Consider the following 26,355-nt stretch of genomic DNA (forward strand, 5'->3'; position numbering starts at 1 on the left):
CACAATAGATATTTGATCAAATTACTAAATGAGTTTCACAAAGTGTTCACATACACAACATAAATCATATCCATGAATTAAGAAAATTGAGTAAAGTATTATGATTTTTTGTGTGATTTACATTGTGTGAAATTGACATAAACCTATAGTTTGGTAGTGGGATCTCAAGTCTGCCGAGTGTTGGCAGTACGACGTTAATGACCTTTTGAATATATAACCACTATGGATGTCTTACATATTGGTGAGGTTATTCTGTTTGACTTGGTGAGATGTGACAATGGGGCGTTTGGCCTTGGAGGCATAGGAAATGGTAGCACTACAAGAAAATAGTGAATCAGGAACTAAATAATAAAACGGATTTTATCCGTTTCTAACTAAAAACGGATTTAAACCGTTTTACCTATTAAAACCGTTCTAATCAGATTTTAAATGTCCCAATTTCCCGTCTCATTATATGAGAACGGATCTCGATCTCTCACTCTCACAGTCGTTCCCTCAATCGCTCTTTCGATCTCCTCTCGATCTCATCTCTCTCTCTCAGTCTCTCCCTCGATCGACCTCTCGATCTCATCTCTCTCTCTCTCTCTCTCTCTCTCAGTCACTCCTTCAATCGACCTTTCAGTCTCTCTCTCAGTCGCTCCCTCTATCTCATCCCCCTCGATCTCATCTCTCTCTCTCTCTCTCTCTCTCTCTCTCTCTCTCTCTCTCTCTCTCTCTCTCAGTTGGATTGGAATGATTTTGTTTCTAGGTTTTGAGCGGCAGTCGCCATTAATGAGAGCTTATGAGCTCTTTGAAATCTCTCTGCACAGTTGGTAAAGGTAGGTGTATTTTTTATTTGGGGTTATCAGATTTGAGTGTTCCTGTGAGAAATCTGAGGTTTTAATAGTCACAGATTCGATGAAATTTGTTGTTTTTGTGTATTTTTTTTTTAATTTAGATCTTAAATGCTTGAGATGCTTGAGATATTGATGAATGCAGTGATTTATGTGTTTTTTGTGTGACTTGAATCCACATCTATTAGTTTTTGTAAGGCTTTTGGTTATGTATTCTTCAATTACTATAGAATCTGAAATTAGGATTTATCTATTGATGCTGTGGTTCTCTGGATTTGTAGTAGTTCTTTGAGTGATAATTTGATTGGAACTATTTCGTAAACCTATAGTTCCATCTCTGAAAATGGATTATTATTAACAATTAGGTTTTCTCCTGACATCGATATCCCAATTTATATAAGAAGTTTATCTTTTAGATATTACAAGGGATTAAGATATATCGAATCTATATTTTCAGAGCTATAGATTTCTGTAAGTGGCCATACGATTGTTAATAAGTATTTGAAGCACCGGATGTACTATTTGGAAACATATAATTCTAGTTTTTCTGTTATTAGTTAGGGATACAAGTGTGTTTGGGCTGCAAAGGGTAGGATCTCATGTGTGTTTAGGATGGTGGATGTGAAGGGGGATTTGTCAAAGTCCTTTAGTTTTGACAATAAAAATGCCTCCAAAATCTGAGAACTAGTTTCTTGCCCATGCCTACTAGGGACTAAAGGGGAAGGTGTTGTCCCTTATCTCAGTTGATTGATTGAGAACATTCCTCTCAAGGTGCATGCTTTGACTTTAAGTCAACCAGCAGTAATGAGTACAGTGGACCACTGTTAGTGCTGAACATGGTGTAACCATTTCTGGTATTTTCCTTGCGGCATTATATTTTAGGCGAATACACATGTAAATGTTCATCAAGATCTCATGGATTTTAAGCTCTGGCAGGTTCTTAGCTGAACATTTTCTACTGTGAAGTCCATATTTTCTTATGGATCTTATATTTCAACTTAAATATGCATCCTTAGATGTTTCCTTTTTATTGTATCAGGTCCATACTCTCTTGAAAGGGTTAGAAAAAATTGACGTTAGTGCAGACATTCCAATGTTAGTTTGTGGGGATTTTAATTCTATTCGTGGAAGGTATGGCTTTGTTCTAATATCCAGTTCACATGGAATACAGAATTCATCTAATAATTTTTTTACTTATTACATCCCAATTAAAAATATAAAAAATAAATGAATGGTTGAGGACAAGTAAAAGTTGGGGTGCCATTAGAAGCTCTCTCATTTGTTTTGTTAGATTTCTATATTTGAGTATTGGATTTTATATGGGCTTAATCCTAATTGTAAACAACTACTGAAATTGTTTGAATGTGTTATAATGTTGAGATAATAACTTGAGCCAAACCTTTGCAATGTTTGAATATTGTGTTTTAATCTTTAATTGGGGGGTGATAATAATTTAAGAAATTGGGGAGTAATTAGTAGAAGTTGGGCTGCGACTAGCAGCTCTTTTTTTTCCCCTTCTTACTATGATTAAGGAGAATTTTTTACTTGATTGCAGTGCTCCTCATACACTTCTTACTAGGGGTAAGGTCGATCCAATGCATCCAGATTTAGTAATGGACCCCTAGGAATTTTGTGGCCTGCTAGCAAGTTAACACATCAACTTCCATTGGTAAGCATATTTTCCAATATTTGCTTGGCGTGAAAATTTGAGAACTTTTGCTGATTTTGAGACTTCATTTGTTTTATAGGTCAGTGCTTATTCATCCTTTAGAATGGGTGTTGGTTTTGGTTTAGAGCAACAACGAAGGAGAATGGATTCAACAACAAATGAACCATTTTTTTTTTAAAGAAGAGGAGGTTGTGCATGTTGAAATCATTTGCCGACTCAAAGAGTTGGTAGGCTTATCTCCATCTTTTTTTTCTTCGATTAATCATTTTTTCATACCTACCACATGTATACTAAGTCGGAGTCATTCAGAGTGTAAGGGGTAACTCTTATATTTTTAGGAAGATATCTAGTTTTGATGAAGGTGAACTTGAATCCAACAAAGGAAAAGACACCCAACTTAGATTGTTTCAGGTGTTTGTCAATCTGTGTATCATATTATAGTCTTTGTATTTCATTGATGATAGTTCGTAAGAAGTCTCGCTTACATTGGTAGATCACTTCAGAAGCATTTAAAGCTAAATCGAGAGAATTATACAAAATTAATTTTATATAGTTCAGAGATCTCTGTGCTTTTCGCAGCATATGGTATTTGAAATATGAATCCATTTTTGTAGGTGGTTTTCAAATAGGCAGAACTGTGGCTGTTCTTATAACTATGACATTAGCAACGTTTGTGGCTGCATGGCAGGGTCCTTTATCTATGGCTGGTCATCAAATTTGCTTGCAAGTTTGGTTGGCTGTTTCTTTAGTTACTGATGCTTTAGCTCTTGCTGGTCAGGTAACAGTTTTTCAATTCCCACCTGTATTGTATGTTTTATGGCATATGTAACGTTGTATCGATATGGGTGCATTTCAAATTTGTGGATCTGCATTGGTACCTTGATTGATTTGTGTTTTTTTGGAAAACATGAATAGTTGATGGGTCCATACAGTTTTTGGAACAAAATCCTAGATGTTGAAGTATTTGAAAAATTGAACTCCCAATGGTTTTCTATTCTCAGCAATGTTGGCTTTGTAAATAACATGCTCACACCTTGTTATATTTATGTAATGCACATGAGGAACAATTACATTTGAAGCTCTAGCAGGGGGGAATGCCAACAAGCACAATAACCAAAATATGCGGGAAAAAAAAGAGCCTCATTATAGTTAAGGAATGAGGTTAGTGTCATTATTGTTACGAACTATCATCAATGAAATACAAAGACTATAATAAACTGGTTCAAGAAAAAAGCCTCATTTATTTTCTTTACAAGAGTTTTATTCCCTTGATATGATCCCATTGTCATCTGGTTCCAACCCCAAACCAGCCCTCCAAACATCAGTGATGTAGCTCTTGTTAATAAACTGGTCAGAAAAGTAGGGCCAACATATAAAGGGAATTCCCATGCACACTCCCTCCATGGTTGAGTTCCATCCACAATGGCTTAAGAAACAAGCAATAGAAGGGTGAGCCAACACCTTTTGTTGTGGTGCCCATGTTACTATCTTTCCAAGGTGACCTATTCTATCTTGAAATCCATCTGGGTATGTGGTAATGGGCCCACCAGTGAGGTCTGGTCTAACAACCCATAAGAATGGTCGACCAAGAAGTTAAGAGTCCATGTGCTAGTTCATAATTTTATTATTTTATTATTATTTTTTAATTTAATTTTCTTTAAAAAAATATTAATAAGAAAAGTGAACTATTATTGCCACAACAACAGTTTTTTGTTGCACTCCAATGTGTCTTTTATTATTCAGTTACAATTTAGATGTGTTATTTGGATTTGCAATGCATCTTTTATAATTCAGTTACAATTTATATACATTATTCTGTTGCCACAATCTGCCAATTTAGAATTAGTTGGAGATTAGTTAGTTATATAAAGCATGTAGTTCTTGAAGAAGTTGACCTTGAATATAGTTGTTCCCAATCCCATAAGAAGCTAAGTTTGGCCGATAAAAAAGATTTTGAGAAATGTATCCTTCAACTTCATTATTGATTATTTATATTTTTTGCTGTGTGTGTGGAAAATCAGCATTGATGATCGTGCATTTGTTTCATTTGAATATGTTTTTAATGTGTTCAGTATATCAATTTGATCTTGTTTAAACTTCATATTTCTTTGTCAGAGGAAATTTTGTAGAATTGAAGCTACTATACTCTAGTATTGTTAATATACATGTGTTTAGATGCATTTGTGAATTGTAGACCAATAAGACAGAACCATATAAATTGATGATTATAAGAGTGAGATGAAGACTAGATGGATATGGATCGAGGTAGTGAGAGGAGATATGAAGACACTTGATTTAATAAAAAACATAACTTCAGTTAAAATTGAATGTGGAGACATGGATTGTTCAGCTGGCCCCAAATATTTGGAGTAACGGTTTGATGATGATATATGGTTTAAATGGCCATGGATTAGGGGCCATCGAACATTGGGCTTCCTACTTTAATTGTGTTATTTTTCACTAATTAACTATATTTTAATCAGTCAGGGAGAAGGCAGACACAAGCTTGAAATCAACATCCTTGGCTAATTTGGAGGTACAAGATGTGGTAAGTGACCATTTTGATATTTTTCATCTATGAGGAAAATGTGATAGAGACATCTCCATGACTTAGATCGGAAGAACTGAGTCATTTTTATTTTCCAAAAAAAGCAACAAATGAAAGGAAAATAGAGTTAGGGCCTTATTAAAATGGCGGATTCGGTGAAGGAAGTGAGAAGAAGAGAAGGAGAGAGGTTGCTTAGTTTGGGAAGATGAATGATTTGGGTTAGAGAATGAGAGATGGGGTTGGTTTCAGATATGGAGGAGAAAGTGTGATAGAGACATCTCCATTTCTTCACATAAATCTGTTATTAATATACATGCTACAAACAAGAGATTCCAAGAAACAGGAACGAAGAAAAAGAATCATCACTTCCTCGTAACATGGCGGAATAGACACGAAATAATAATAATTATTTTTAACCATTTATGGGTTTGGGAAATCAAACCAGAAGGAATTCATTGTGTTCAGATTTACGACGTGAAAGAGGCAGTATACGAGTTGGTCGCCAATACCAGCTTTGCATGCTTTGCTTCTCAAGGAACTGGATTAAGGTTAGTCATCAATGGTCTGGATGCTGTTGGAACAATTGAAACAAGTACGCTTCCTTAATCAAATTCTTTGTTTGCAGGTATATAAGTGGGGTGGAGTTCCAAAGAACATAAACTTCAACAAACATGTTAAGTGCCTTGCCATCTCAGATGAAAAACTATATTGTGGCTGCACTGGTTACAGCATCCAGGTACAGTGTTTCTTCAATAATCATATAATATAATTCTTTTTAGCTTTTAGTTCAAGAACAGGTAAGTTCAATTGATTTGTGATTGGGATGGTGGGGGACGGCACTTTAAATATCAAATACATAACCTTAAGTTATGGTGATTTACATGAACATCCAACATGTGTGTGTGCGTTTGGTGGAGAGTTGTTTTGAGGAACATTTTATGTTCTAGGTATTGGGTAGTTGACCATAAAAGGTGGTCCAACGATACTCACTATAAGCTACTTAACAGTGGTATTTAAGAAGCCTTGAAAAATAAAATTTTAGCTGAGTCGTGCTGGGGTAACATTGTCTGGAGTGGGCATCATGATTCCCCCCACCCAAAACCAAGAATGTCACTTCAGCATTATCCATTTTAGCCTCATGTTCACAAACGAGTCATTTAGATCTCTACTATTTTTTAAAATCTTGAGGTTGAAGACAATGGCTTTTTAGGGAAAACAAAAAAAAATTCTGCGGTCTTTTGCCAAGAATTGAAGACAAGGGCATTTTAAATGATTTCCATTAAGACCTTGCTTGGTACTATGCAAATCATTTGCAAATGCAAAAGTTTTGCCCCGCAGATCATTTAAGAGGCTTATGCAAATAATTTTAAATGAAAAAAATAACCAGACATCTGTAAATTAGATTCTAAGAAATCATTTGCATTTGCAAATGATTTACTTTGTACCCAGCAGGGCCTAAATATCAAATGATTTACAGAGCAACATATATCACTCTTCGCTTTATCGAAATGAAGATTGCAAGATATATTTTTTCCTTGTTTAATTTTCTGAATCTGATCGGTTCTAAACCAGTTCAAAGCATTGGAAGCCATGGCTGAACAAGTCAAACCCGAACCTGCATCCTCCCACCTTGCAAACTCGTCATCAACTAAACTAGAAAAAAATGCATCAAAGTCTAGAGGATCGGGTTCCCCTTTTAAATGCATTGGATTGGGCTTAGCACATCAAATAAACTCTGAGAAGGATGAGGAGCTTACTGCGGGGAGGCTTCGAATCAAAGAGCTTGAAGGATTAGCTGCAAGTCGACAGAAAGAGGTAAGTTGATCACACCCCTTGGTATGACCTTTCCTTTCACCTTTTGACGGGCACCCATTGTTCTAAATTTGAATTTCATGCTGAATGCTAGACTAGCTGCTGCGGAGAGCATGACCCATGATGTAATTCGTGATTTATTGGGAGTAAAGTTGGATATGAGCAACTATGCTGTAAGATTATGACTTATGCCTTATTCCTTAAATTCGTTCATCTTCATTATCTTGAACTTAGTTTGTGTAAACAGAAGAATACTGTGTTAGGGTCCTTTGTGCCGTGTAAATCCAGTGCACTATCTTCCTACCTATGCTTACTGCCTTCTACTTTTCAATCTAGTCACTCTTGGATCTTCAACAAGTGCACAAAATAACAGAGAAGGCTCAGTTCCACAGTGAAGAATCCCTAGTAAAGGTTAGATTTGGCGATTTTGTGAGAATTTTTTATTTATTTTTCTTTTTTCCTTTTTGTGTTACTGAGGGCTATTTTTGTTTTTTTGGGTATGTCTGTTATACAGGAGGAAGAGGTGGTCAAACTGAAGCAGCAGCTGAATGACTTTATTGAAGAGAGACAAGGGTGAGAAACTGCTTACTCAATCATGGTTTCAAAACTCAGTTTGACCTCTCGTCTCGTCCATGGAACAGACCGAGTTGTCTCGGACTAGTCAACTTGTTTCAAACAAGATAAACCATTTAACTCGGTCTAGAATGATTTATTCATGTAGGGATTTAAAATTATTTACTTTCCGAAATCCTTGATGAAATAGTTAAAGAGGGATTTTCATTTAGTAGGCGTTAAAATCGTATAAACGTAGGATAGATTTCTGTTTTTTTTTTATTTTTTAAGGATGCTATTGCCTGTCAAGAACAATTTAGTGTTTGTTTCATATGCACTTGCATTTCACCAATTATTTGTTTGGGGGATATTTTTTGTTCTGATTTTTAATTTTATATTATCATATTTTGGGTTCTCAGGGAAGAGTCTGAAGGTAATATGAAGGGAATCTTGGGGTACACCGAAGATGACGTGGTTTCCAGTGATTTTGTTGGTGACAGCAGGTAAGGACACTTGGTTTACAAAAAGTCTATTTTGGTATCCTCTTAGTCTATATTGTAGTTGCGTGTGTGGACACATGGATGCTAATCTGAGCCAAATATTCGTTGGTTGTGGCCGATTGAGCAACCCTTTTTCCGAGGATTACTAATTCATGACTTTACCATCCAAAAGCAATTAGTTGTGATAAAATCCTCCAAATGTTTGGATTTTGGTTACCCAAGAGGTCCTTTTTTTGTCTTGCCATCGTGTAGTAGCATAATGAACATTGGCTTGCTCATCTATTACTTATTGTTATCGAGTCTGTTTGTAAATTTTGTGTATTTTTTCACGGTTCGGTTTATATTTCCGTAGACGTGGAATATGCCTGATTATAATCACATTTTGGTACTATTTTCAATTTGTGGACAAATTCTTAGGTTGTCAGCTCAAGGAATTGGCCACTGATTTCTCGTTATGGAGCATTGGTGAGGACACAATCACCGAAGGTTGAGATGATAGATTCTTTATTTAAGAAAGTTTCTGATACAGAAGATGAAAGCATAGTTCGGTAAGTACAGTTCTTTTAAGTTTCTCTTATTTTTCTCAAATTTTAATAACAAAAGGTTTTTAAAATCAGTTGATTTTTTGTTCAAATTATTATTTTTTTTATCATGCTCTACAATTTAGTTTTATTATATGGATTGATGTGAGGGTGCACGAGTTTTTTCAACTTCAGGGAGCTATTGGTGGACTTCTATACTAGTTAGGGAAAAGGAAGCCTGGCCAGGTTATAATTTTCAATTACTTTTATTTGTTTATTTATTTATCTATTTTTTACACTTTTCAGTTGGCATTTGTGAAATATTTCAAAGTAGATTAATAATATGTTCTTGTAAAGGATGAGAATAAGGAATGACAATAAAGTCAAAGTTGTTCTTAAGATTCGTATTTAGTATAATATTTTCTTATCACTTGTTTGATCTTAATGACTACAATAGAATTTTCTATCTCTAGTTATTCTATTTATCTTTCTTATTTGTTGATTAATAATGTGTTGTGTGTCGAGGGATGGCGTCAATGAATCCCAGTTCAATCAAGTTTTGAATATTGAGTTGGATCAAATCATTGAGGTGATCTTTTCTATAACAAATTCCCTTCTACCAAATGTAACTCCCTTGTTAGCTGAACCGGCTCACATCCCTGAGCCAGTGATCAAGGTTTTCAAGCCCAAACGTTTCCCAATGAGTAGATTTGTTAATGTGAGTAGAAAAAAAATAATAATACTAATTTTTTTTAAAAATATTGTAGATATCAGTTTATGACCACTTTAGATATCAGTTTGCAATCGATGTTTAAAGTCTCTTATTTAGGACATCAGGTTTTATAAAGTGATGTCTTAAATTCCGATGTTCAAGTAATTTTTTTGTGAGTGCTTGGAAATTTGGAACGGTTTTTAGCCGTTCCAAATCCTTAAATTTTCATTAACGACCTCGATCAGAGACAGTCTGGGAACCGTTTTAAATTGTATTAGGAACGGTTATAAACCGTTCCTAATTTCCATTTTTTTTGTCGTGTTATCTATCAATGGATTCATTTAGACCTGAAAAACCAATCCATTCAGATGATCAAGGATTTGGTTTCCAATATAGATCCAATCCATTAACTTGTTGATATTGGTTTTGGATAAACCATCTTTCCATCCAATAGGGACCCAATCTGATATTGCGTCTCGAATATATAAATGATATATAAACATATGTATAGTTTTTTTTCGTTTTTATATTTGCAATGTGTATTAAGTTTATATATGGTTTTATTAAATCAAACCAGACGTGATTAGTATTTATCTAAAAATATTGTTTGTTTTGATTAGATTAGATCCGGGACAATACACATATCATATTGGATCTGATCCAAACTTAAAAATGACAGATCTAATCGGATCTTGAGTTCAAATCTAATAAATTATATTCCTTATTGATCTTCTCTTTAGTTGAACTTCGAGTGTCTCATGAAGAACTTTACTTTGTCTTTAGAAAAAAGGGTTTGAGAGTTTCTTATTCTCTAAAAGGAGAGCTTCTGTCTTCTAAAAGAAAGGGAATCCGGTCCTCTCTCCCCCCCCCCCCCCCTTTGAAATTGAGGAAGGGTTTGGTATTTATAGACTTAAGATAAATTAACTTTTCAACTAAGCCCCTAACTTTAAAGATTTGATTAGTTGATTTAAGGTTAATTTAGTCTAAATACAATTTTAAGGATTTTATAAATTATTGGTGAGTCAATCTCATTTATTTGGGTGTAGGGTTCAATATTTAATGTAAATCCCTTAGACTTGTTGGACGATGGGATTTATCCTTGAAAACTCCAAACCAAAGTTGTATGAGGCATGTATCAATGATCTTTATTTGGATACGTGGGCTCATTTATGACTTCTCAGGGTTCATTTGATCTATAAAATTTATACGGAACTCCTGAAATTTTGATTCCTACGTAAGGAATTACTTAATCGCACAAGAGAGATTCTGATGGCATCGAGAATGACCAGTGAACGATGTAGGGGGATGCACTTATGTCAATGAAAGCTTGCCTAAGATCCATGCATTTGATGTATGGGATGACATAAAAGAGGGACACACGCATCCGATCCGATCCGATCCGTCTACCTTACATTGTATCAAAGGCACCACAAAAAATGATGATGTTTGATTATTTGGGCAGCCTAGCCTGCTTGTGGTGCCATCTGTTGTTGCAACACATTGTTCATCAGGTTGAAAAAAATATTCTTGAAGACCATGTGAGCAACCTGAGATGTCTGAGCTCACTCAAGGTGCATTTCTCTTTCTATCCTCTTTGACGCTTGGTTGTTCTTTGTTCCAAGCCCCCATGTCTAGTAGTATCGGGTAAAATCACACGTGAGCAACAATAACAGTGCAGAGTCATAGCTTCATTAATGTGGCAAAGTAAGGATGTTGTCGCCTATCCATGCATTAAGGTTTCAAGTACACTCCTTTTCATCAAATTTTGAACATCAAAACAAAATAGAAATATCATTCGTGTTCACCATCATTGGAAACAAAAATGTGAAGCACGTGATCTCTCCTGCAATCTAGTCTTTGAGTCCTTGATGGTGGTCAGTTGGACGTTTTATCGTTTCACTTAGACTCGCACCTCTCCATGATTAGAAGAATTATAATCCTGTCAGATTCAAACCAAAAATAGTTTAGTTTTATACATATGAGGGGGGGTAGTACTCTGGACTGACACACCAGATTTCATTTCCCATGGAGGCTAGGTTTTTTATACATGGCGAGAGCATATTTGCCCACCTGTTCTCTCCAGATGACAAGTTTCAACCCACTTTTAAAAGAGAATACTTCTCACTTTCAGTTGTACAAAATAAAAGCTGCCATTGATGAAAAAGGGTTCTACAGAGGGTCATTATAGACTGGGTGCAAGCTATCCTCAGAGCATCTCCAATCCAAGTCTTCAAATGGACATCTTCAAATTTGAAGACTCCAACCCACTTTGAACTCTAACCTCTTTAAATCTCTATTCATTCTCTAAAACACGATTCATCAACTCACAAAATAAAAAGGGGAATATAATAGGTATGGGACAAAAATGATAGTTAAAACATATTTCATGAAAAAATGTCAAAAATGACATTGATGAAAAGAGAGGATATAATAGGTATTTAAAAAAGATGATCAAAGATAGAATGAGCTCTTCAAATATTCTCTCTCCCCTTTATATTTGATGCCTAGAACATATAGACGGATTAGCTTCATTTTGAAGAACAGTTGGAATTTGGTTTGGAAGCCTCTATTTCTATATTAAGAGATTTGAAGACCGGTTGGAGTTCTTATATAAGGCTCTCAACAGGCAACTTTGATTCTAATATCAATGTATCGAGAATCGGAACCTGTTTGATCCCTTGAACTGGCGACGTATGCGATGAAACAAACAAACAAAAAAAAATCAAGAAACACAAGATTTACATCGTTTGGCTAGGCCTACATCCACCATCGTAACCAAGTTTGGGTTAGGAAGGGGTTCAGTTTGATTTAATTCGGATAAATCCAGAAAAGTTTTGGAAAGAATTCAGGAACTATACAAATTATCTTTTCTTGGGTTTTCTTCCTAAGAAGCCATCAACTTCAGCCTCCCTAAAAACCTTATCTTGTTATTGAGATTTGATGGTTGAGGAAGACAGAACATTGCAGTTGAAAAGCCGGGGAATGAGGGAGGAGATTAATCGGCAAAACGTCGATTTAATCAGTCAACTTTTTTTGAAAATCTAAGAGGAAAAGCTACCAAGTAAATAATCTCATAGCTTGAAATTGATAACTTAACATTTTTAGAGCAAAAGTAAATTGATCACTACCTTGTTGCTTTCAACTTGAGGGATCACAGAACCTCCCCATTGCCTAATTCGAGAATCTGCTAAAGCAGCCTGCATACAGAGAATGGAAGATTGCAAACATGAGAAAAAGAGAGAGAGAGAGAGAGAGAGAGAGAGAGAGAGAGAGAGAGAGAGAGAGACCTCTTTGGTCCAGTTTGTGCTGAGAGTGATGCCCGTAAGGATCAAGGTTTGCAAGGCCACTCCAGTGAGCATCCCAGCCCATATACCCTGCCCAATTATTCAAACCCATTCACTCCCCTTTTATAAAATAATTCAATTAAGATGATAAAGAACATGCATGAAAAGTATAGTCCTATAAGGACAAGTTTTTTTTTATTTTTATTTTTTATGTTCAAATCCATCCAATTAGTGCAATTAATCGTCGATCCCTCCAATCCAATCAACATCCTTGAATCACCAGGGGATCTTAACCAATCCAAAGCAATGGATATCTCATTTGCACTATTTGAAATTACAGGTAGCATAGTAACAAGTTTGGATTCAGAAATTATTCAATGGAGTTCATTTCAGTTTAATTAAGATAAATCTGGGGAAGTTTCAGAAAAAAATTCGGGGAAATTTCAGGGTTATACAAATACTGTTCTTGAGTTTATTCCCAAAAACCCATCAACTTCAACTTCCCTAAGAACCCTATCTTGTTATTGAGATTTGAAGGTTGTTTTTGGCTTTCATTTTTACCACCTGAGAGGTGTAGCAGTGGGTCAGCGACCTAGGTATGCTTCCAAGGTCATGAGGTCGTGCTTCCCAACTTCAACCAATTATATAATAACAAAAATAAGATTTGAAGGTTGAAGAAGATGGAATTTTGAGGTTGAAGGAGTGTGGTGATTAATTGGAAAATTGCTGATTAAGTCCTTGATTCACTTATTTAATCGGTCGGTCCCTTATTCAGAGAATTTTTCATGAATTTTGTATCGGTTATAGGTCACCCCATACAAAATTTACATTACGCATCACTTGGACGCTTCAACATTTAACAAGGAGCATAGCTATATTCCTGATATTAGCGCTTTACGAAGCATGTTAATAGCATTTAAGACATGATAATTAGTGATGAAGTGCAAGGGAGGTGAGCTTGATGAGGGTTACCTCTACTCCCATGTTCAATTTAGAACCAAGTAAGAACCCAAGAGGAAGGCCAATGATGTAATAACACCCCACATTCACATAAGCCACCAACCACTGCCAACCTGCCCCTACAGCCACACCTGCAACAACAAAATGTACAAAACTGAAATCATTGATCTAATATCAATTATAACACCAATGATCGTAATTAACCAAGTTTGGATTTGGTAATTATTCGGGAGGCATCACATACATTAATTCAGATATGTCATGAAAGTTTCGGTAAAAATTCAGAAAAATTTCTAGAATTATACAAATGATATTTTTTGGGTTTGTTCCTCAAAACCCACCGTCTTCAACCTTTCTAAAAACCTCATCTTGTTCTTGAAATTTGAAGGTTGAAGAAGATAAAATGTTAAGGTTGAAGGATAAAATTTTTACTCTAGAAGGTTTATATTTTAGAAATGAAAAATAAAATAATGTTTAATAAGAATTTCAATAAGGAATTGAAGTTGAAGCAATGCTTTCGTAGATATAATTCACTGCTCACTTATTCAACGAATTCTTTCGAATTTTTAGAAGAAAATTTTCTAATAAGGAATTTATTAGGCCCAGTCGGATTTAAATGTATCATTCCGGATCCGATACAAAAAATCAATATTTTCACATCAGTCCTTATCCAACCCAATTCGATCAACATATATTTAAATAAAATATTGGATTGGGTCCTTATCGGATAAGAAGATAATTGATCCAAAACTGATCCGATAAATTATGGGATTGGTTATCCTTGATCCCGACCCTTAGTTATTGGATCGAAACAGATCAGATTTCAGGTATAATATGATCCATTGGCAGCCCAATTAGCAACAAAAGTAAGGTAAAGTGTTGTTGGCTTTTGAGTCTGACCTGTTAGAACAGGTTGAACACTGTTGAGTAACAATGTGATGGCGAAGATGACAGCAAGGCTGGAGACAACACTGGCGACTTCGGGGCTATTGGTGAAGGGGAGAGCATAAACGTTTCTAAGAGCCAAGACAAGAGCAAGGAATACAACGCCAATCAATGCTGAAGATAGCACCACTACTAGTATAGAAAACTTTGCTGCTTTTGGCCTTCCAGCTCCAAGTTCATTTGAAATCCTCACACTGTAACAAGGACAGATCGCATCAAATTTTGGCCCACCCACAATGCTGAACTTACACATCGAAGATCAGACTGATTGGTATATCCATGTCATTGGCTTCTAGTAAAACAAATGCTTTACACACGGAGCACATGTGAGGTCGAGAACATTGCCTCGAGACCAGGTTTATTCAACTTTCTTTTTTCTTGGTTGATGTGGGAAAAATTCTGTATAAAATCGAGTAAAAAAAAAACAACTAGAAAGGAGACTTCACATTAAAAGTTTGTTATTCATGGATCAGTTATATAATACACTTTATCACTATGAATGTAAATCTCCACCATGGTTTTAAAAATCGTTCAGCGAATCACCTCAATATTGCTCATGAACGTCCAGTGAATCGTCTTTCCCATTGACTTGTCTGAGATCTAATATGACTAGCCCAATATTTTTAAAATTTCAGTTGAGTTAAAGAAAATTCAGCTGAATAAACCAGATAATGTGCTTTTCATATAAAAAGAATATTAAAAATAATAATTAGTAATTGAATGTTATATCTATGAAAAATAATTTTAAGACGATTTGACTATAGTTTGAATCAAGACTAGGATGAGTCAACTTGGTATTGGTGAGGAGTAGACGAAATATCAGGTTTTATAACCATTGTCTCCAGTCTACTCTCAACTAGTAGGAAAAAATGCGTAAAAACTGGCAGAAGTCAGAGGATATATATATACACACTATTAGTTATGGACAGTAAAAAAATGTATATTTCATATATTAAACAAAAAATTACTAAATTTTTTATCAAAAATAATATAAAAATATATTTTTCAAAGTTATATGAATAAGTCAAGATTAAAATGCCCATTGCAAGATTGGCAAATTAATTGTGACTTTTTCAAAAAATCAGATAATATTGTCACTATGGACCCAGATGATTGTAGAATCCCAGAAAACAGAGTTGGGATAAACGTTCAAGGGGAACAGATCCTCTGGAGAGTTTTTTCTTCCTATAGCATCCTATAGTGATTTTTCCACACTTGTGAGAAGGTTACATTGATAAGACGGCAAATATAATTCCGTTTAAATTTGGTCATGAGAAAAAAAGTATATCTATGATACATGCCATGAACCAAATTTTTTTTTCTCACAAAATCCAGGATCTAGCAATCAAATTAATGAGTCTGCATGTATTGAATGGTATCCCCAATTTACAAAATTAGCCTTGTTAGGCTTGACGTGGCAAGCGTTAGAGAGTCTGTGATGAGAAATTAGGTGAGCAATGAACCCTAGAGGGATGAGGTTTGATTGTGCCACTTGACCAAAAGGAAAAGTGGAGTTGAGGATTCACAATCATTTTGATGGAAGTTGGGTGATATTGCATTTGCACGTACCTGATTGCTGCATTAAACCCTAAGAAGATCATGAACTCCCATCCATTGAGGTTGGTGCTGCCATGAATTCGAACATAAACATTGTTAACAAAGATATATGCTGATGATTTGTAAATAACAATCGAACGACAAACCAAACTTTCTATCACAAGTTTACCAGATGGATATTGCAGCTACAGCAACTTGAGCATTCCTAAGGCTTCCGGCTAACACCACAAGGAACATGTAATACCAGAATTCAAGACTGCAAAAATAAGAGAATTCAGATTTTAGTAGATACATTTATCAACATAGTTCAAAACTATATTTTGTTGAGTTTGATTACTTTTGGATTCTCCTTCATAGCAGATTTGCTGGTATGAATTGTTCTCATGTATTGAGATAAAGGATTTTGTGCCATTTGAAGGGAAAGGAAGAACCACATATTTGAAGGGAAGGAGAAATCAATCCAAGATGTGATCATAATTAAGTGCTATGGGTCTCCTCTTCTTTTTGACCTTTAAAGAATGAATCAGGATCCAGAATGGTGTCACGTTCCTATGTCTACGTGACATGTTTTGGTAGGAGTTTGAGACACATTGGGCTCCTAACCAAGTCATTTTTCTATATGGCACACAGACCAATGTGTTTATTATTCAATAAACATGTGCCACGCAGACACCTTATTTTGTTATACGAACGGGACACCATTCTAGATCATGACTCTTTAAGAATTTTGAGGTCACGAGAGTTTGTAATGAGACTTCATAGGAGTAACCTCATTTGGATTCTGTTGTGAACATCAGTTTTCTTTTGTTATTAGCATTCTTCTCTCATTCTTTTTAGGTCTATCGATCTCCTTTCTTTCGTTACTAAAATCCTATGTTTGTCAACAAAAAAAAAAAGGAATACATTACTTTTCTTCACTTAATATTTTTTTCATACCATTTATGGATATTTTTACGTACTACTATATTTTTTTTAAACAAATTTTCTTACAGTTCAAATGATCATTTAGGATCATTGAATATTTTCTATTTGAGAGGCTTGTAGTATGAGAGAGAGAGAGAAAGAGTCCTCATACCACAACATGATGGCTGAAGCAACGGAGAGCCGAGCGAATGCACCCAAGTCTTGAAATGCACTCCAACTAAATCCAGTCCAAGCACCTGGACAATTGCCCATAGCTATATAAGCATACTGACCAAACACCACAATCCACCAAGATATATTGAGCGCGGCCGCTGCACCCGGCAATCCAAGCTTGAATTGCACTATTAGTAGCCAACACAAGAAGATATGAAACAAAAGTGCCACCCCTGACACCCATGCCATAGCCAAGACCTTGCTTTGTGCTTGCAAGAACTTCTGTATTGGGAAATTAAATGCATAAGCAAACATTTGAGGGATCATGTAAAGTGAGAAGGTCCCTGCGAGCTCTGCAATCTCTTGGTCTTGACCAAAGAACCTCAAAATTGGGGTCGCCCAAATGTAAATCGGTAGCAAGACAATACACATCACGTTGAGGATGACCCAAGAACGTTGCATGTACACACCCAACATGTGTAGTTGCTTTGCACCGAATGCTTGCCCGCATAGTGTTTCAAGTGCACTACCCATTCCTAGCTGTTAAATCAAAATTTCAGTATACATTGTTAGGAAAGAGCTTATACTTAAAGCCTCGGAGGCATTTTAAACTGGGATGAGCTTCAAGGTGTAAGCCTCCAACACCTTTGAAAAGTATTGTTGTTAATTGAACTTATGGTAAAATAAAGATAATTAAGAGAATAATTAGGTGGAATGAAGATTAAGAAAAATAAAACAACTTTGACCATTTTTTATTTACAAAAGCAACGACAAGTATAAGAACATCAAAAGATGCAAGAATGAGGTACAATTTCTAAAATCTCGTCTCAAGGCAATGTCCAAGGGAAAATCCGAGTGTCTAGACCAAAACATTGTGAGACAAAACAAAATATTCAATATTTTAAGGTCAATGAAAATATATCAGCCGAGACAATAAGAAACTTTAAACCATGATGAAAGAGAGATGTTTGATTTCTATGGTTAGAAGTCAAAAATATATTAAAAAATAAATAAGTACATACACAAATTTTGTCATCTTTAGCATCAAATGGGCCTTATCTCGTATATTGGGGTAAGCAAAATGATTCCTATTTCACCATTCAACTTTATATTAAGATTAAAAGTTCAATCAAGATTAATATTTTCAAATCTTTTGATAGAAAAGATGTGTTTCCTGTTGAAGTATGGCTCAAAATCAATTAGGCCCGTTCCAAGTGTGTGTGTTTTTGGGTCAATCCAAGGTAATTTAAGTTGGGCTTGTAATTTATGTAAGTGGCCCACTTATGTAGTGCTTCTACAAGGGGTTTTATTTTCTTTTGTTGTAACTAAAAGTCTAAGGTGTTGTTTGTTAAATTGAAAAAAATAAGTGCTGAATAGCATTAAGTGCTGAAACTTATAAGTGCTGAATTTAAATGCTAAAAAAGTTGTTTGTTTAAATGCTGAATCATGTTTGTTACATATTGTTGAAACTGGTAATTTGTCTTTTTTACCCTTACAATCATATTATACATTGTTTGCATGTTTCAAATGTCTATTTCTTATCAAACATAATAAAATATATTATTCCTTATAAAATTAAAATACAATTCATTTTTAAATAATAAGTAATACTCAAATTTTCAATTTATAAATAATAATTTTTATTTGTAAAAGTCCACAAACACATTTCAAATTAAAAACAATAATGTCATACAAGTCACCAAAATTTGAAATCAACATTAAAAGGACTTAATTTTGGATGAATAATTTTCAATGGAAATGAAGGATGTGTAATTATAAAAGCACCCTATGAATTAATAAGGGCAACCCACACCATAACCAATTTTTTTTTGTCTTATATGGTTTAAAGTTTTTGGAATGAGCAAATTTTTGGTGAGGATGATCTATATGGTCTAGAGATTATCCTCACCAAAATTCAGCCCATTCCGAAACTTCTAACCACGTCAAAAATCGTTTCAAACAAAAAAATGGATGATTTACGGTTCTTAAACTTGTTTTGATGGGGTTAGAAGTTTCGGGATGGGCTGATTTTTTGTGATGATGATCTCCTCGTTGTAGAGATCATCCTCACCAAAAATCAACTCATTCCAAAACTTTTAACCCATATAAGATAAAATAATTTGGCCGGTGTGAGTTTGTTAATTTGTGGGGTGCTTATATACTTATCCATGGGATATAAGAGGTAATATCCTTTTAAGTATAAGGGCATACTTTTCCGTACTCAAAAAAGCGAAGTGTTTACCATTTTAGCACTTTTTTTCAATATCAAAATAGTGCTGAATTTTTTTTTTCAGCAATAAGCGCTTAAAAATAGCGCAAAGAGGTTGAGAGGTTTGAGAAGATTAAGATCTAGAAGAAGGTAAAGCTAAGTGATAAAGGAGTTTCCTTGTATTAATTTGCCCCATTTTCTTCATAGTGAAATCGAGTTCTAACGCTCATACCTTCGTGAACATAGCCTTTGGGTAAACCACGTAAAATCTCGTGTTGTGAGTATTGTGTTCTTACTCTTTCTTTGTGTGATTGTTTATTTTCTTTGCATTTGCTACTATTAGCTGGGTTATCCCTTATTGCCATTATCAAACAAGGTCTTTAAAGGTGTGGCATATAAGGTGTTTTGTGAAATACCCAATAAGTGTTTGATCAAATTACTAAGTGAGCTTTACAAAGGTGTTCACATATACAACATTTCCTATATCTATTGGGTCTGAATACAATTATTGGGGATTACATGGATAAGTGCTTTAGTTTTTCTCTAAGTCTTTTCCCACCTTACCCTGGGGATATTTATAGGCTCATCTGACCCTTCTGGGATCTTGATCCTTATATGGCCTCCCCCCAAGGTTATCTGGAGAGCCACCTCAACCTCCTCTATGCCCATTGGGGAAGACCCTTTTCCAAGTGGAATCTTCTTCTTCTCATTAGCCAATGTGGAATGGGGGTAATAACCAGCTAACTTGTCTTATTGGGACCCAGAGGTGCTACCCTATATTTGTACGACATGTGATGTTCGTTGGCGGGGTACCCTATTGGTGCACACACCTTTCCCCTTGGCCTAGCTATCATCAAGGGAAACTAGTAAAGTGTGTTATGCAAGACGCCAGCTAGCAAATTTCTATAAGCGTGGATATTTTCCCCTTTTTCAAGGGAACTTATAATTGGTCTTAATAAAGTTTCCATTCACACTATGTTAATATGAAAGGGCTATCTTCAGTTTTTGAAAAAAAAATTCAAATATCAGCTAATTGTACTTGTGATTTGAATAATTTTACCTTTATTATTCCACTATCTAGATTTTTGTTTTGGATATCAAGTTTCTCCTTGGAACTCTTTTACGTGTTTTTGTATTCCACACAGGTTTGTAAGGCTTCTTTGGTTACCCTCTTACATTTCTCCTTCATTTGTTATTCATGGACCTGCTATAGGGAACTCATCAACCATCATAGTAGTGAAATCTTTCGACTCCTTGATAGCTGTCACCGGATACCCTAACCACATTGTTAGGGTCTGAAGGATTTTATCCATAACCTGGTGTTATATGTCATGTTGGGCCCACAACTGAGGCCATAGTTCAAGCTTTTTTTTGGGACAAAAAACCTGAAATGTGGGCCCAACATAACTTATAACACCTGGAGATCTGACATTCCTTCCCCATTGGTCTTTATCTGATTAACGAAGGATGATATCCAATTTATCAAAAATAGCCAACTTAGTTAAGCTAGTAAGACATGTGGAATGTTGTTCCCAAGTCCTAGGTTCAAATCTCTTTGAACTCAACTTCACCTTACTAATCATTAATCATTTATTTATCAAAAAGAAAAAAAAGAATGTGCAGCTTAGGTGTTTTGTAAATTTATAGTGTAGGGTTTCTATTGGGAAAAAAACTAAGAGAATGAAAAAGGGGGGAGGGGGGATGAGACCTAGGACCATCGCGGCCAATGTGATAGCTAGATTGGAGTTGGCCGTGATTCTAATACAATGATAAAACTAAAAAAGGTAAGATTTTGCATTAATTTCATTTTTGCCAAGGGGATTTCCAACATTTTCATACCTAAGCAAGATAAGGATAATCTTTATTTCTAATATTTCTCCGCCTTCCTTCCTAGCTTACCTCAACATTTCTAACATATATCTAAATAGGTGATATTATATTCTCACCCTAGCTTATCTTTAAGACTATGGGATATATATATATATATAGAATTAAGAAATTTGAGGAGATGGTCAATTTGAATTGTCCGTCACATTGACTAGTAGTACTAAATATTTACCAATCAAAAGAAAGTTTCTTTATATATAGGATTTTTAGAAATTGATAACAAAGTAACTATTTTATGTAATAAATAGTTACCAAATATTTAAAAAAAAAAGTTCTATCTTCATATTTTATATTTCATACAATAAGCAAAACATTAATTATTTCATAGTAATAAATAATTACAAATAAAAAATTTTGTTTGTATCTTTATGTTTTATACTTTATACAATAGGCAACAACACAATAACCATTTTTCTTTCTATATATATATGATTTGTACAATTAAAGATAAAGTAACTATTTTATTGTCATAAATAGTTATCAAATAGAAAACAAAATGTTCTATCTTTATATTCTATATATTATACAATTGACAACACCAAAATAATTATTTTATGGTAAAAATATATTTTAAAATATATAAAGTAAATTATATAAATTAGGGAGAATGACTCTTTGTTGAGAATACGTACCTAATAGTCCCCTATTAAAGAATACCAACCATTTAAGTCCCACTTAATAAAATGTTAGTCTATTAAGAATCTTTTGAAATTTTGTTTAAAAAAACAAATACTTGAAATACCCTTTTAACAACTTTACAAGGTGTTTGATATAAAAATATAGGGAGTCAAACAAAAAACTTGACCAATTTATTTTGTTATTAATATTTTTGTGAAAAAAATATTTAATTTAATTTAATAAAAATGAAATTAAATATAATTTTATTTGACTCATTTGTGTCGAATTCTAATTTTTCAATTGAATCAATTTGATAAACATTCAAATCGAGTTTTAGAATTATGTTTTAATTGATTAAAATTATTTATATATTTTAATAAATCTAATATACATAGATCAAATCGTTTTCAGTTCAAAAATCCTTTTTAGACTAGTATTTGATAAATTGGGTACTAAAGAGTCCGTTTTCTTAGAGGGAACTTTTTGATACATATTTTCAAAAAATATATCTTTTATAATCATTATCTGTATACGTTATTGTAATCATTGTCCCTATAAGTTATTATTGTAACTCATGTATATAATGTTTTATTAAAAAAAAAAATCGAAAATTACCAAAATTCAAACTGAATCCAGAACCGAACTGAATTTGAAATTGTCAGTTCGATTCGATCTTAGATCCTACCTTTGGTACAAAACCCAAACCAAACCCATAATTTTCGATTTGGTTTCAGTTTCAGCATTACTCGATAATTCGGTTCGGTTCTACCCGAATGTACATCCGTACAGTTGAGATAAGATATGATATAGGAGTATAAGCCACGGTCTGGCTAAATGAGTATAAGCCACGGTCTGGCTAAATGAGCCGGGCCAAGCCAAGCTTATATATTGATGTGGTACAAGGAGGCATGGTATAATTTCTAGGAGAGGTCAACAAAATTGTTGCACTTATCCTAATAATGACCTTTCTAGAGATTTTCTAAGATCATCCAATTCACGTGACCCAAAAAGTCAAAAGATTCGCCGAGATTCAAAGATAAGAACTGAGTAAATTATGAGAGCTCCTATTGTCACCCCAAATGTTATTTATTACACACTAATTGCGACACCAACTTTTTTTTACTAACACCAAAGCAACTGTGTGCAATTCTTTGGTGAATTGGTGTGGTATTAGTAAAAGTTGATGTAACAATAACAGCTATCTTTCTTAAATTATGTAGAGAGCTACTTCTATTGCCACACCAACTTTTGTTGATGGCACACCAATTCTTATTTAAATCACCCAGAATTGCACAACACAGAGTTGGTGTGACATTAACCCAAAGCTGGTGTGGCAATAGAAATTCTCATTATTTATAGCAATCTTTACAAAAGTTATTACTTCAACGTCACAAAGCATTATAACACGATTACGATGAAGCCATATAAAATCTTAAATCTAATTAATAGAAATCTAAAAAAAAAACAAAAATATCAACTTTTACTTGTTCTCATCAATTGAACTTTTTAATAGATGGTGTAATGAGTAAAAGTTGGAGTGCCAATAGAAGCTCTCTAATTTTAATAATAGATGGTTAAAAAAATTTAATTTTATAAAATAATAAATATTTCTATACCAAAGAAAGATAAGTCAGATAAAATCGGTAAGGTAATTAGCATATTTACATAAATATATTTGTATTACTGTCTTTTTTTTAAATATTTTACCAAAACTGTTCTATACCCATTTTCGTAATTATTATTTTTACCAAAACAGTTATATAATTTTATAATGTCCTTACTTTAAACTCAAATTCAGCAATACAAGGACACAAAGGCAAATACGCAGCAAATCACTAAAAAAAAATGCCTGATTCGGTAAAGATCTTGTTGAGATGTTTCTAATGGATCATCATTTTAAACGAAAAATCTATTTTAGTAATTTCATCCATGTAGATTTATATATTTTAATAAATAAATTAATTATAAAGTGTAAAAAAAAGTTAGTTTTACCATGATTCCAAAAGCGAGACCAGCTATGACCATATTTTCGGTGGAAACAGCGTCGAGTTCAAGTGTAGTAAGGTGTCCTGCGAATACTTGTGTGATTCCTCCAAGAGAGTACTGAGCGATGGATGTGAAGATCGCTGGACCTGCTAAGTACCATAGCTTCTTGTTCTCTGCAATCGCTTCTTTCATAAACTGTCCACAGTTTGTAATTTCATCGATATCCGCTTCTCTCTCCAGAAGCGGATTATGCAAATCACTTCCTGCCATCTTCTTCTTCTTCTTCCTCTTTCCTCTTAGATCTTATATATATATATATATATATAGTAATAGAGAGAGAAAAAGTAGAATCACGAGGAACGATCGATCGGGGAATCCTGTCTCTCTGTCTCTCTGGTCTTGGTCTTGTATAAGAGTACAATTATTTAAAGAAATTCTACTATTTTAATGTTTAAGAGACACGTGGGAAGTAAATACAGGAGGAAGGATAGACAAATGGTTCCCCCTCTCTCGATAACTTTAACTTGCCCCTCCATTCTTTGCTTAATATTTGAAAGTCCTTTGCTTTTAAATATATGTGATACGTATTTATATAATGGTAAAAGACTTAAATACCCTATTTAATTTCTAACCAAAAAATCTTGATTTTTCTCTCTAAAACTCAACCAAAAAAATTTAAAAATAAGATTTTTTTTTTTTTTTAAGTTTATAGAATTACGGATGGTAAAATCAAGGATTTTCCATAAAGGATTAATGTGAGTTTGAAAATGTGTGGATTTATGGCGTTTAATGGATTAAAATAACTCTACATAGAAATAAGAGAGGTTGAAGATTGTGTGGGCAGAAACTTGTAACTAGTGAAAACCATCCAATTTTCCTAGCAATGCCAAAATCTCTAGGAACAATCTTAAGATACATGAATAATGGTAGTATTCCCAAGAATAATCCTTAGAGGACCTATCGAAAGACATCCTGAAAGAAAGACGCCATAAGTTGTCCTCAAATAACTTTAGAGGGATGATAGAAAGAGTACCATACCATAATCCCAGGATGATAGTAGAAGATCAAGGGATTTGATCAATATTGATTCTTAAAAGGAAAAAAGATCGTAACTAGGTTCAACTAGGAAAGAAATCATGATTAACTTTTTCTTGGAAATAAATCAAAGAAGCATATAGAAAAATGCCTAAAAAGGAAGATCCACAGGCATAAATAGGGGTACATATATATTTATTCTAGGGTAATTGATTTAGTTCGATTTTAACCTTTGCATCAGAGTTTATTTAACAAGTTTCACATTAGTGCTTAAACGAGGATTCTTTGCAAATTTGATTTGACAATGCCTTGAGTCTCAATGTGGAGGTGAGAATTTTTGTACTAAAAAAATAATTATTTAAAAAAAAAATTAAAGGATTTAAGTTATGGGTCATAGAAGATAAGACTATTTATGTCATTTTTCATTATTTTATTAGAAATCATAGATGTTAAGCAGTCATGCTATTAGTTTGATGAGATGGGGTGCTGTTATTACTTTCCAAGATAAGTCATCTTGGAGCACAACAACCTCTAAAATAAATTAAATCAATTTAACCTATGTTTCAATCCATCATTTCAACTGTAATCTAGTTTCTTGTTAGAAAAAAAATAAAAATAAAAAAAACTCTTTATTTTTCTACATAATTTCTTATTTTTATTCAAAAATCATATCTTGTTCCTAAGGTTTGAAATATATAAAATCTTATTGTGGACAAATAAATGTCATCTAAAAGGTTGAAGGATAATTAGGTTTGAGAAGAAAAAATAATTTTTTTTTTTTTTAAGTTACATGTCAAAGAAGGGGGTATTTAAGTCATTTTCATTAGTATATTCCATTAGATCATGGTCAAGAGATATCATGATTTGAAAACACAGGGTATCTAATTCATTCACCTAAACGTGGAGGGTATGTCAAAATCATTCAAAACAAAATTTGAGGGAACAAACCATCTTGTTGCACGTGTCAGTATGTCATTCGCTAGTACAACACTGGAATCTAGAAATAAAAAGAAAACCTTTTTATAAGGCGGCGTGATGGCCCGGGATCTTAAATAGTAGGTAAGGCCATATGGGCATTCAAACTTCGTTGTCTGTTATGTTTTTTTCTCTAACGTGTTTTGGTTAGACTTGTGAATTCATTGCCTTAATTTATCTTCAAACTTTAGGGAGAAAATTTCCTATACTTTGAAATACATGATGTAGTGGGATTTTCGAGATCTCTCACAATAGATGATCTTCTTGGGCGAATCAATAATTTATATATATACTAGAAAATGCACATGTCGTTGCACATGAACTATTATATAATTATATTAATATTTTTTCTTAATCTTTTGATTAAAATAATTGACTTATTTTTAAATGATAAACTTTTTCCGACCGTTGAAGTTATTTGATTGTAATTTTCTATCTATAATTATTAAGTTTTTTGTTTTCTTATTATTTAAAATTATTTATTATATAGTATGTAAAGCCTCCAATTAGAACGGGCCCCTACTTGAAAGGATTCAAAAATACCAATTTTTCAAATAAATGAGCTAACGGACCTTGAGGGCCTAAGTCATTGAAAAGTGACATTTTGATCGAATCAAAGCTCCTAAGACCTCCTAATGATTTAGGGGGCCCACCAAAAGGACTCGACCTACCCTA

General features: G+C 33.9%; 2 protein-coding genes across 15 annotated transcripts; one reads left to right on the plus strand and one right to left on the minus strand.

Annotated features, from left to right (window-relative positions):
• Positions 1-336: 336 nt before the first annotated feature.
• On the plus strand, positions 337-8,867 carry LOC147404774 (kinesin-like protein KIN-12C). 14 transcript variants are annotated; one of them, XR_015177929.1, is made up of 14 exons: positions 337-818; positions 1,543-1,769; positions 1,873-1,964; positions 2,389-2,502; positions 2,582-5,050; positions 5,516-5,598; positions 5,676-5,786; positions 6,623-6,865; positions 6,957-7,035; positions 7,199-7,273; positions 7,377-7,435; positions 7,834-7,917; positions 8,332-8,462; positions 8,631-8,867. XR_015177929.1 is itself a non-coding variant. In XM_086440850.1 (13 exons), the coding sequence occupies exons 9-13, from the start codon at positions 6,976-6,978 to the stop codon at positions 8,357-8,359; spliced, it is 306 nt and encodes a 101-aa protein (XP_086296976.1). In that variant the 5' UTR covers positions 337-818; positions 1,543-1,769; positions 1,873-1,964; positions 2,389-2,502; positions 2,582-5,050; positions 5,516-5,598; positions 5,676-5,786; positions 6,623-6,865; positions 6,957-6,975; the 3' UTR covers positions 8,360-8,867. The 14 variants fall into 14 exon arrangements, 1 of the variants encoding a protein (XP_086296976.1); XR_015177926.1 differs by having other exon boundaries at positions 349-818; positions 2,582-3,663; positions 4,986-5,050; positions 8,332-8,867; XR_015177923.1 differs by having other exon boundaries at positions 349-818; positions 2,582-3,280; positions 4,986-5,050; positions 8,332-8,867.
• Positions 8,868-10,804: 1,937 nt separating this feature from the next.
• Positions 10,805-24,138, minus strand: LOC147404775 (protein DETOXIFICATION 33-like). Its single transcript, XM_086440851.1, has 9 exons — positions 23,677-24,138; positions 16,969-17,510; positions 16,063-16,149; positions 15,906-15,962; positions 14,292-14,530; positions 13,404-13,522; positions 12,435-12,521; positions 12,276-12,344; positions 10,805-11,086 (listed from the first exon to the last, which is right to left on the minus strand). Exons 1-9 carry the CDS (start codon positions 23,938-23,940, stop codon positions 11,048-11,050), a joined length of 1,503 nt encoding a protein of 500 aa, XP_086296977.1. The 5' UTR covers positions 23,941-24,138; the 3' UTR covers positions 10,805-11,047.
• Between the last annotated feature and the right edge of the window lie 2,217 nt (positions 24,139-26,355).

Source organism: Akebia trifoliata, chromosome 4, assembly GCF_017979445.1.
Source record: "Akebia trifoliata isolate Shusen 1 chromosome 4, ASM1797944v1, whole genome shotgun sequence".
In the NCBI taxonomy this organism is placed as follows: Eukaryota; Viridiplantae; Streptophyta; class Magnoliopsida; order Ranunculales; family Lardizabalaceae; genus Akebia; species Akebia trifoliata.

Bases quoted from the DNA above. Each gene is read 5' to 3' on its own strand.
- LOC147404774 (XM_086440850.1), top strand. From the start codon at position 6,976: ATGACCCATGATGTAATTCGTGATTTATTGGGAGTAAAGTTGGATATG. The intron at 7,036-7,198 runs GTAAGATTATGA...TTTTCAATCTAG, and splicing joins TGGATATGAGCAACTATGCT to TCACTCTTGGATCTTCAACA. The intron at 7,274-7,376 runs GTTAGATTTGGC...TCTGTTATACAG, and splicing joins GTGAAGAATCCCTAGTAAAG to GAGGAAGAGGTGGTCAAACT.
- LOC147404775 (XM_086440851.1), bottom strand. From the start codon at position 23,940: ATGGCAGGAAGTGATTTGCATAATCCGCTTCTGGAGAGAGAAGCGGAT. The intron at 12,522-13,403 runs GTAACCCTCATC...ATAATTGGGCAG, and splicing joins AATTGAACATGGGAGTAGAG to GGTATATGGGCTGGGATGCT. The intron at 12,345-12,434 runs GTCTCTCTCTCT...CTCTGTATGCAG, and splicing joins GCACAAACTGGACCAAAGAG to GCTGCTTTAGCAGATTCTCG.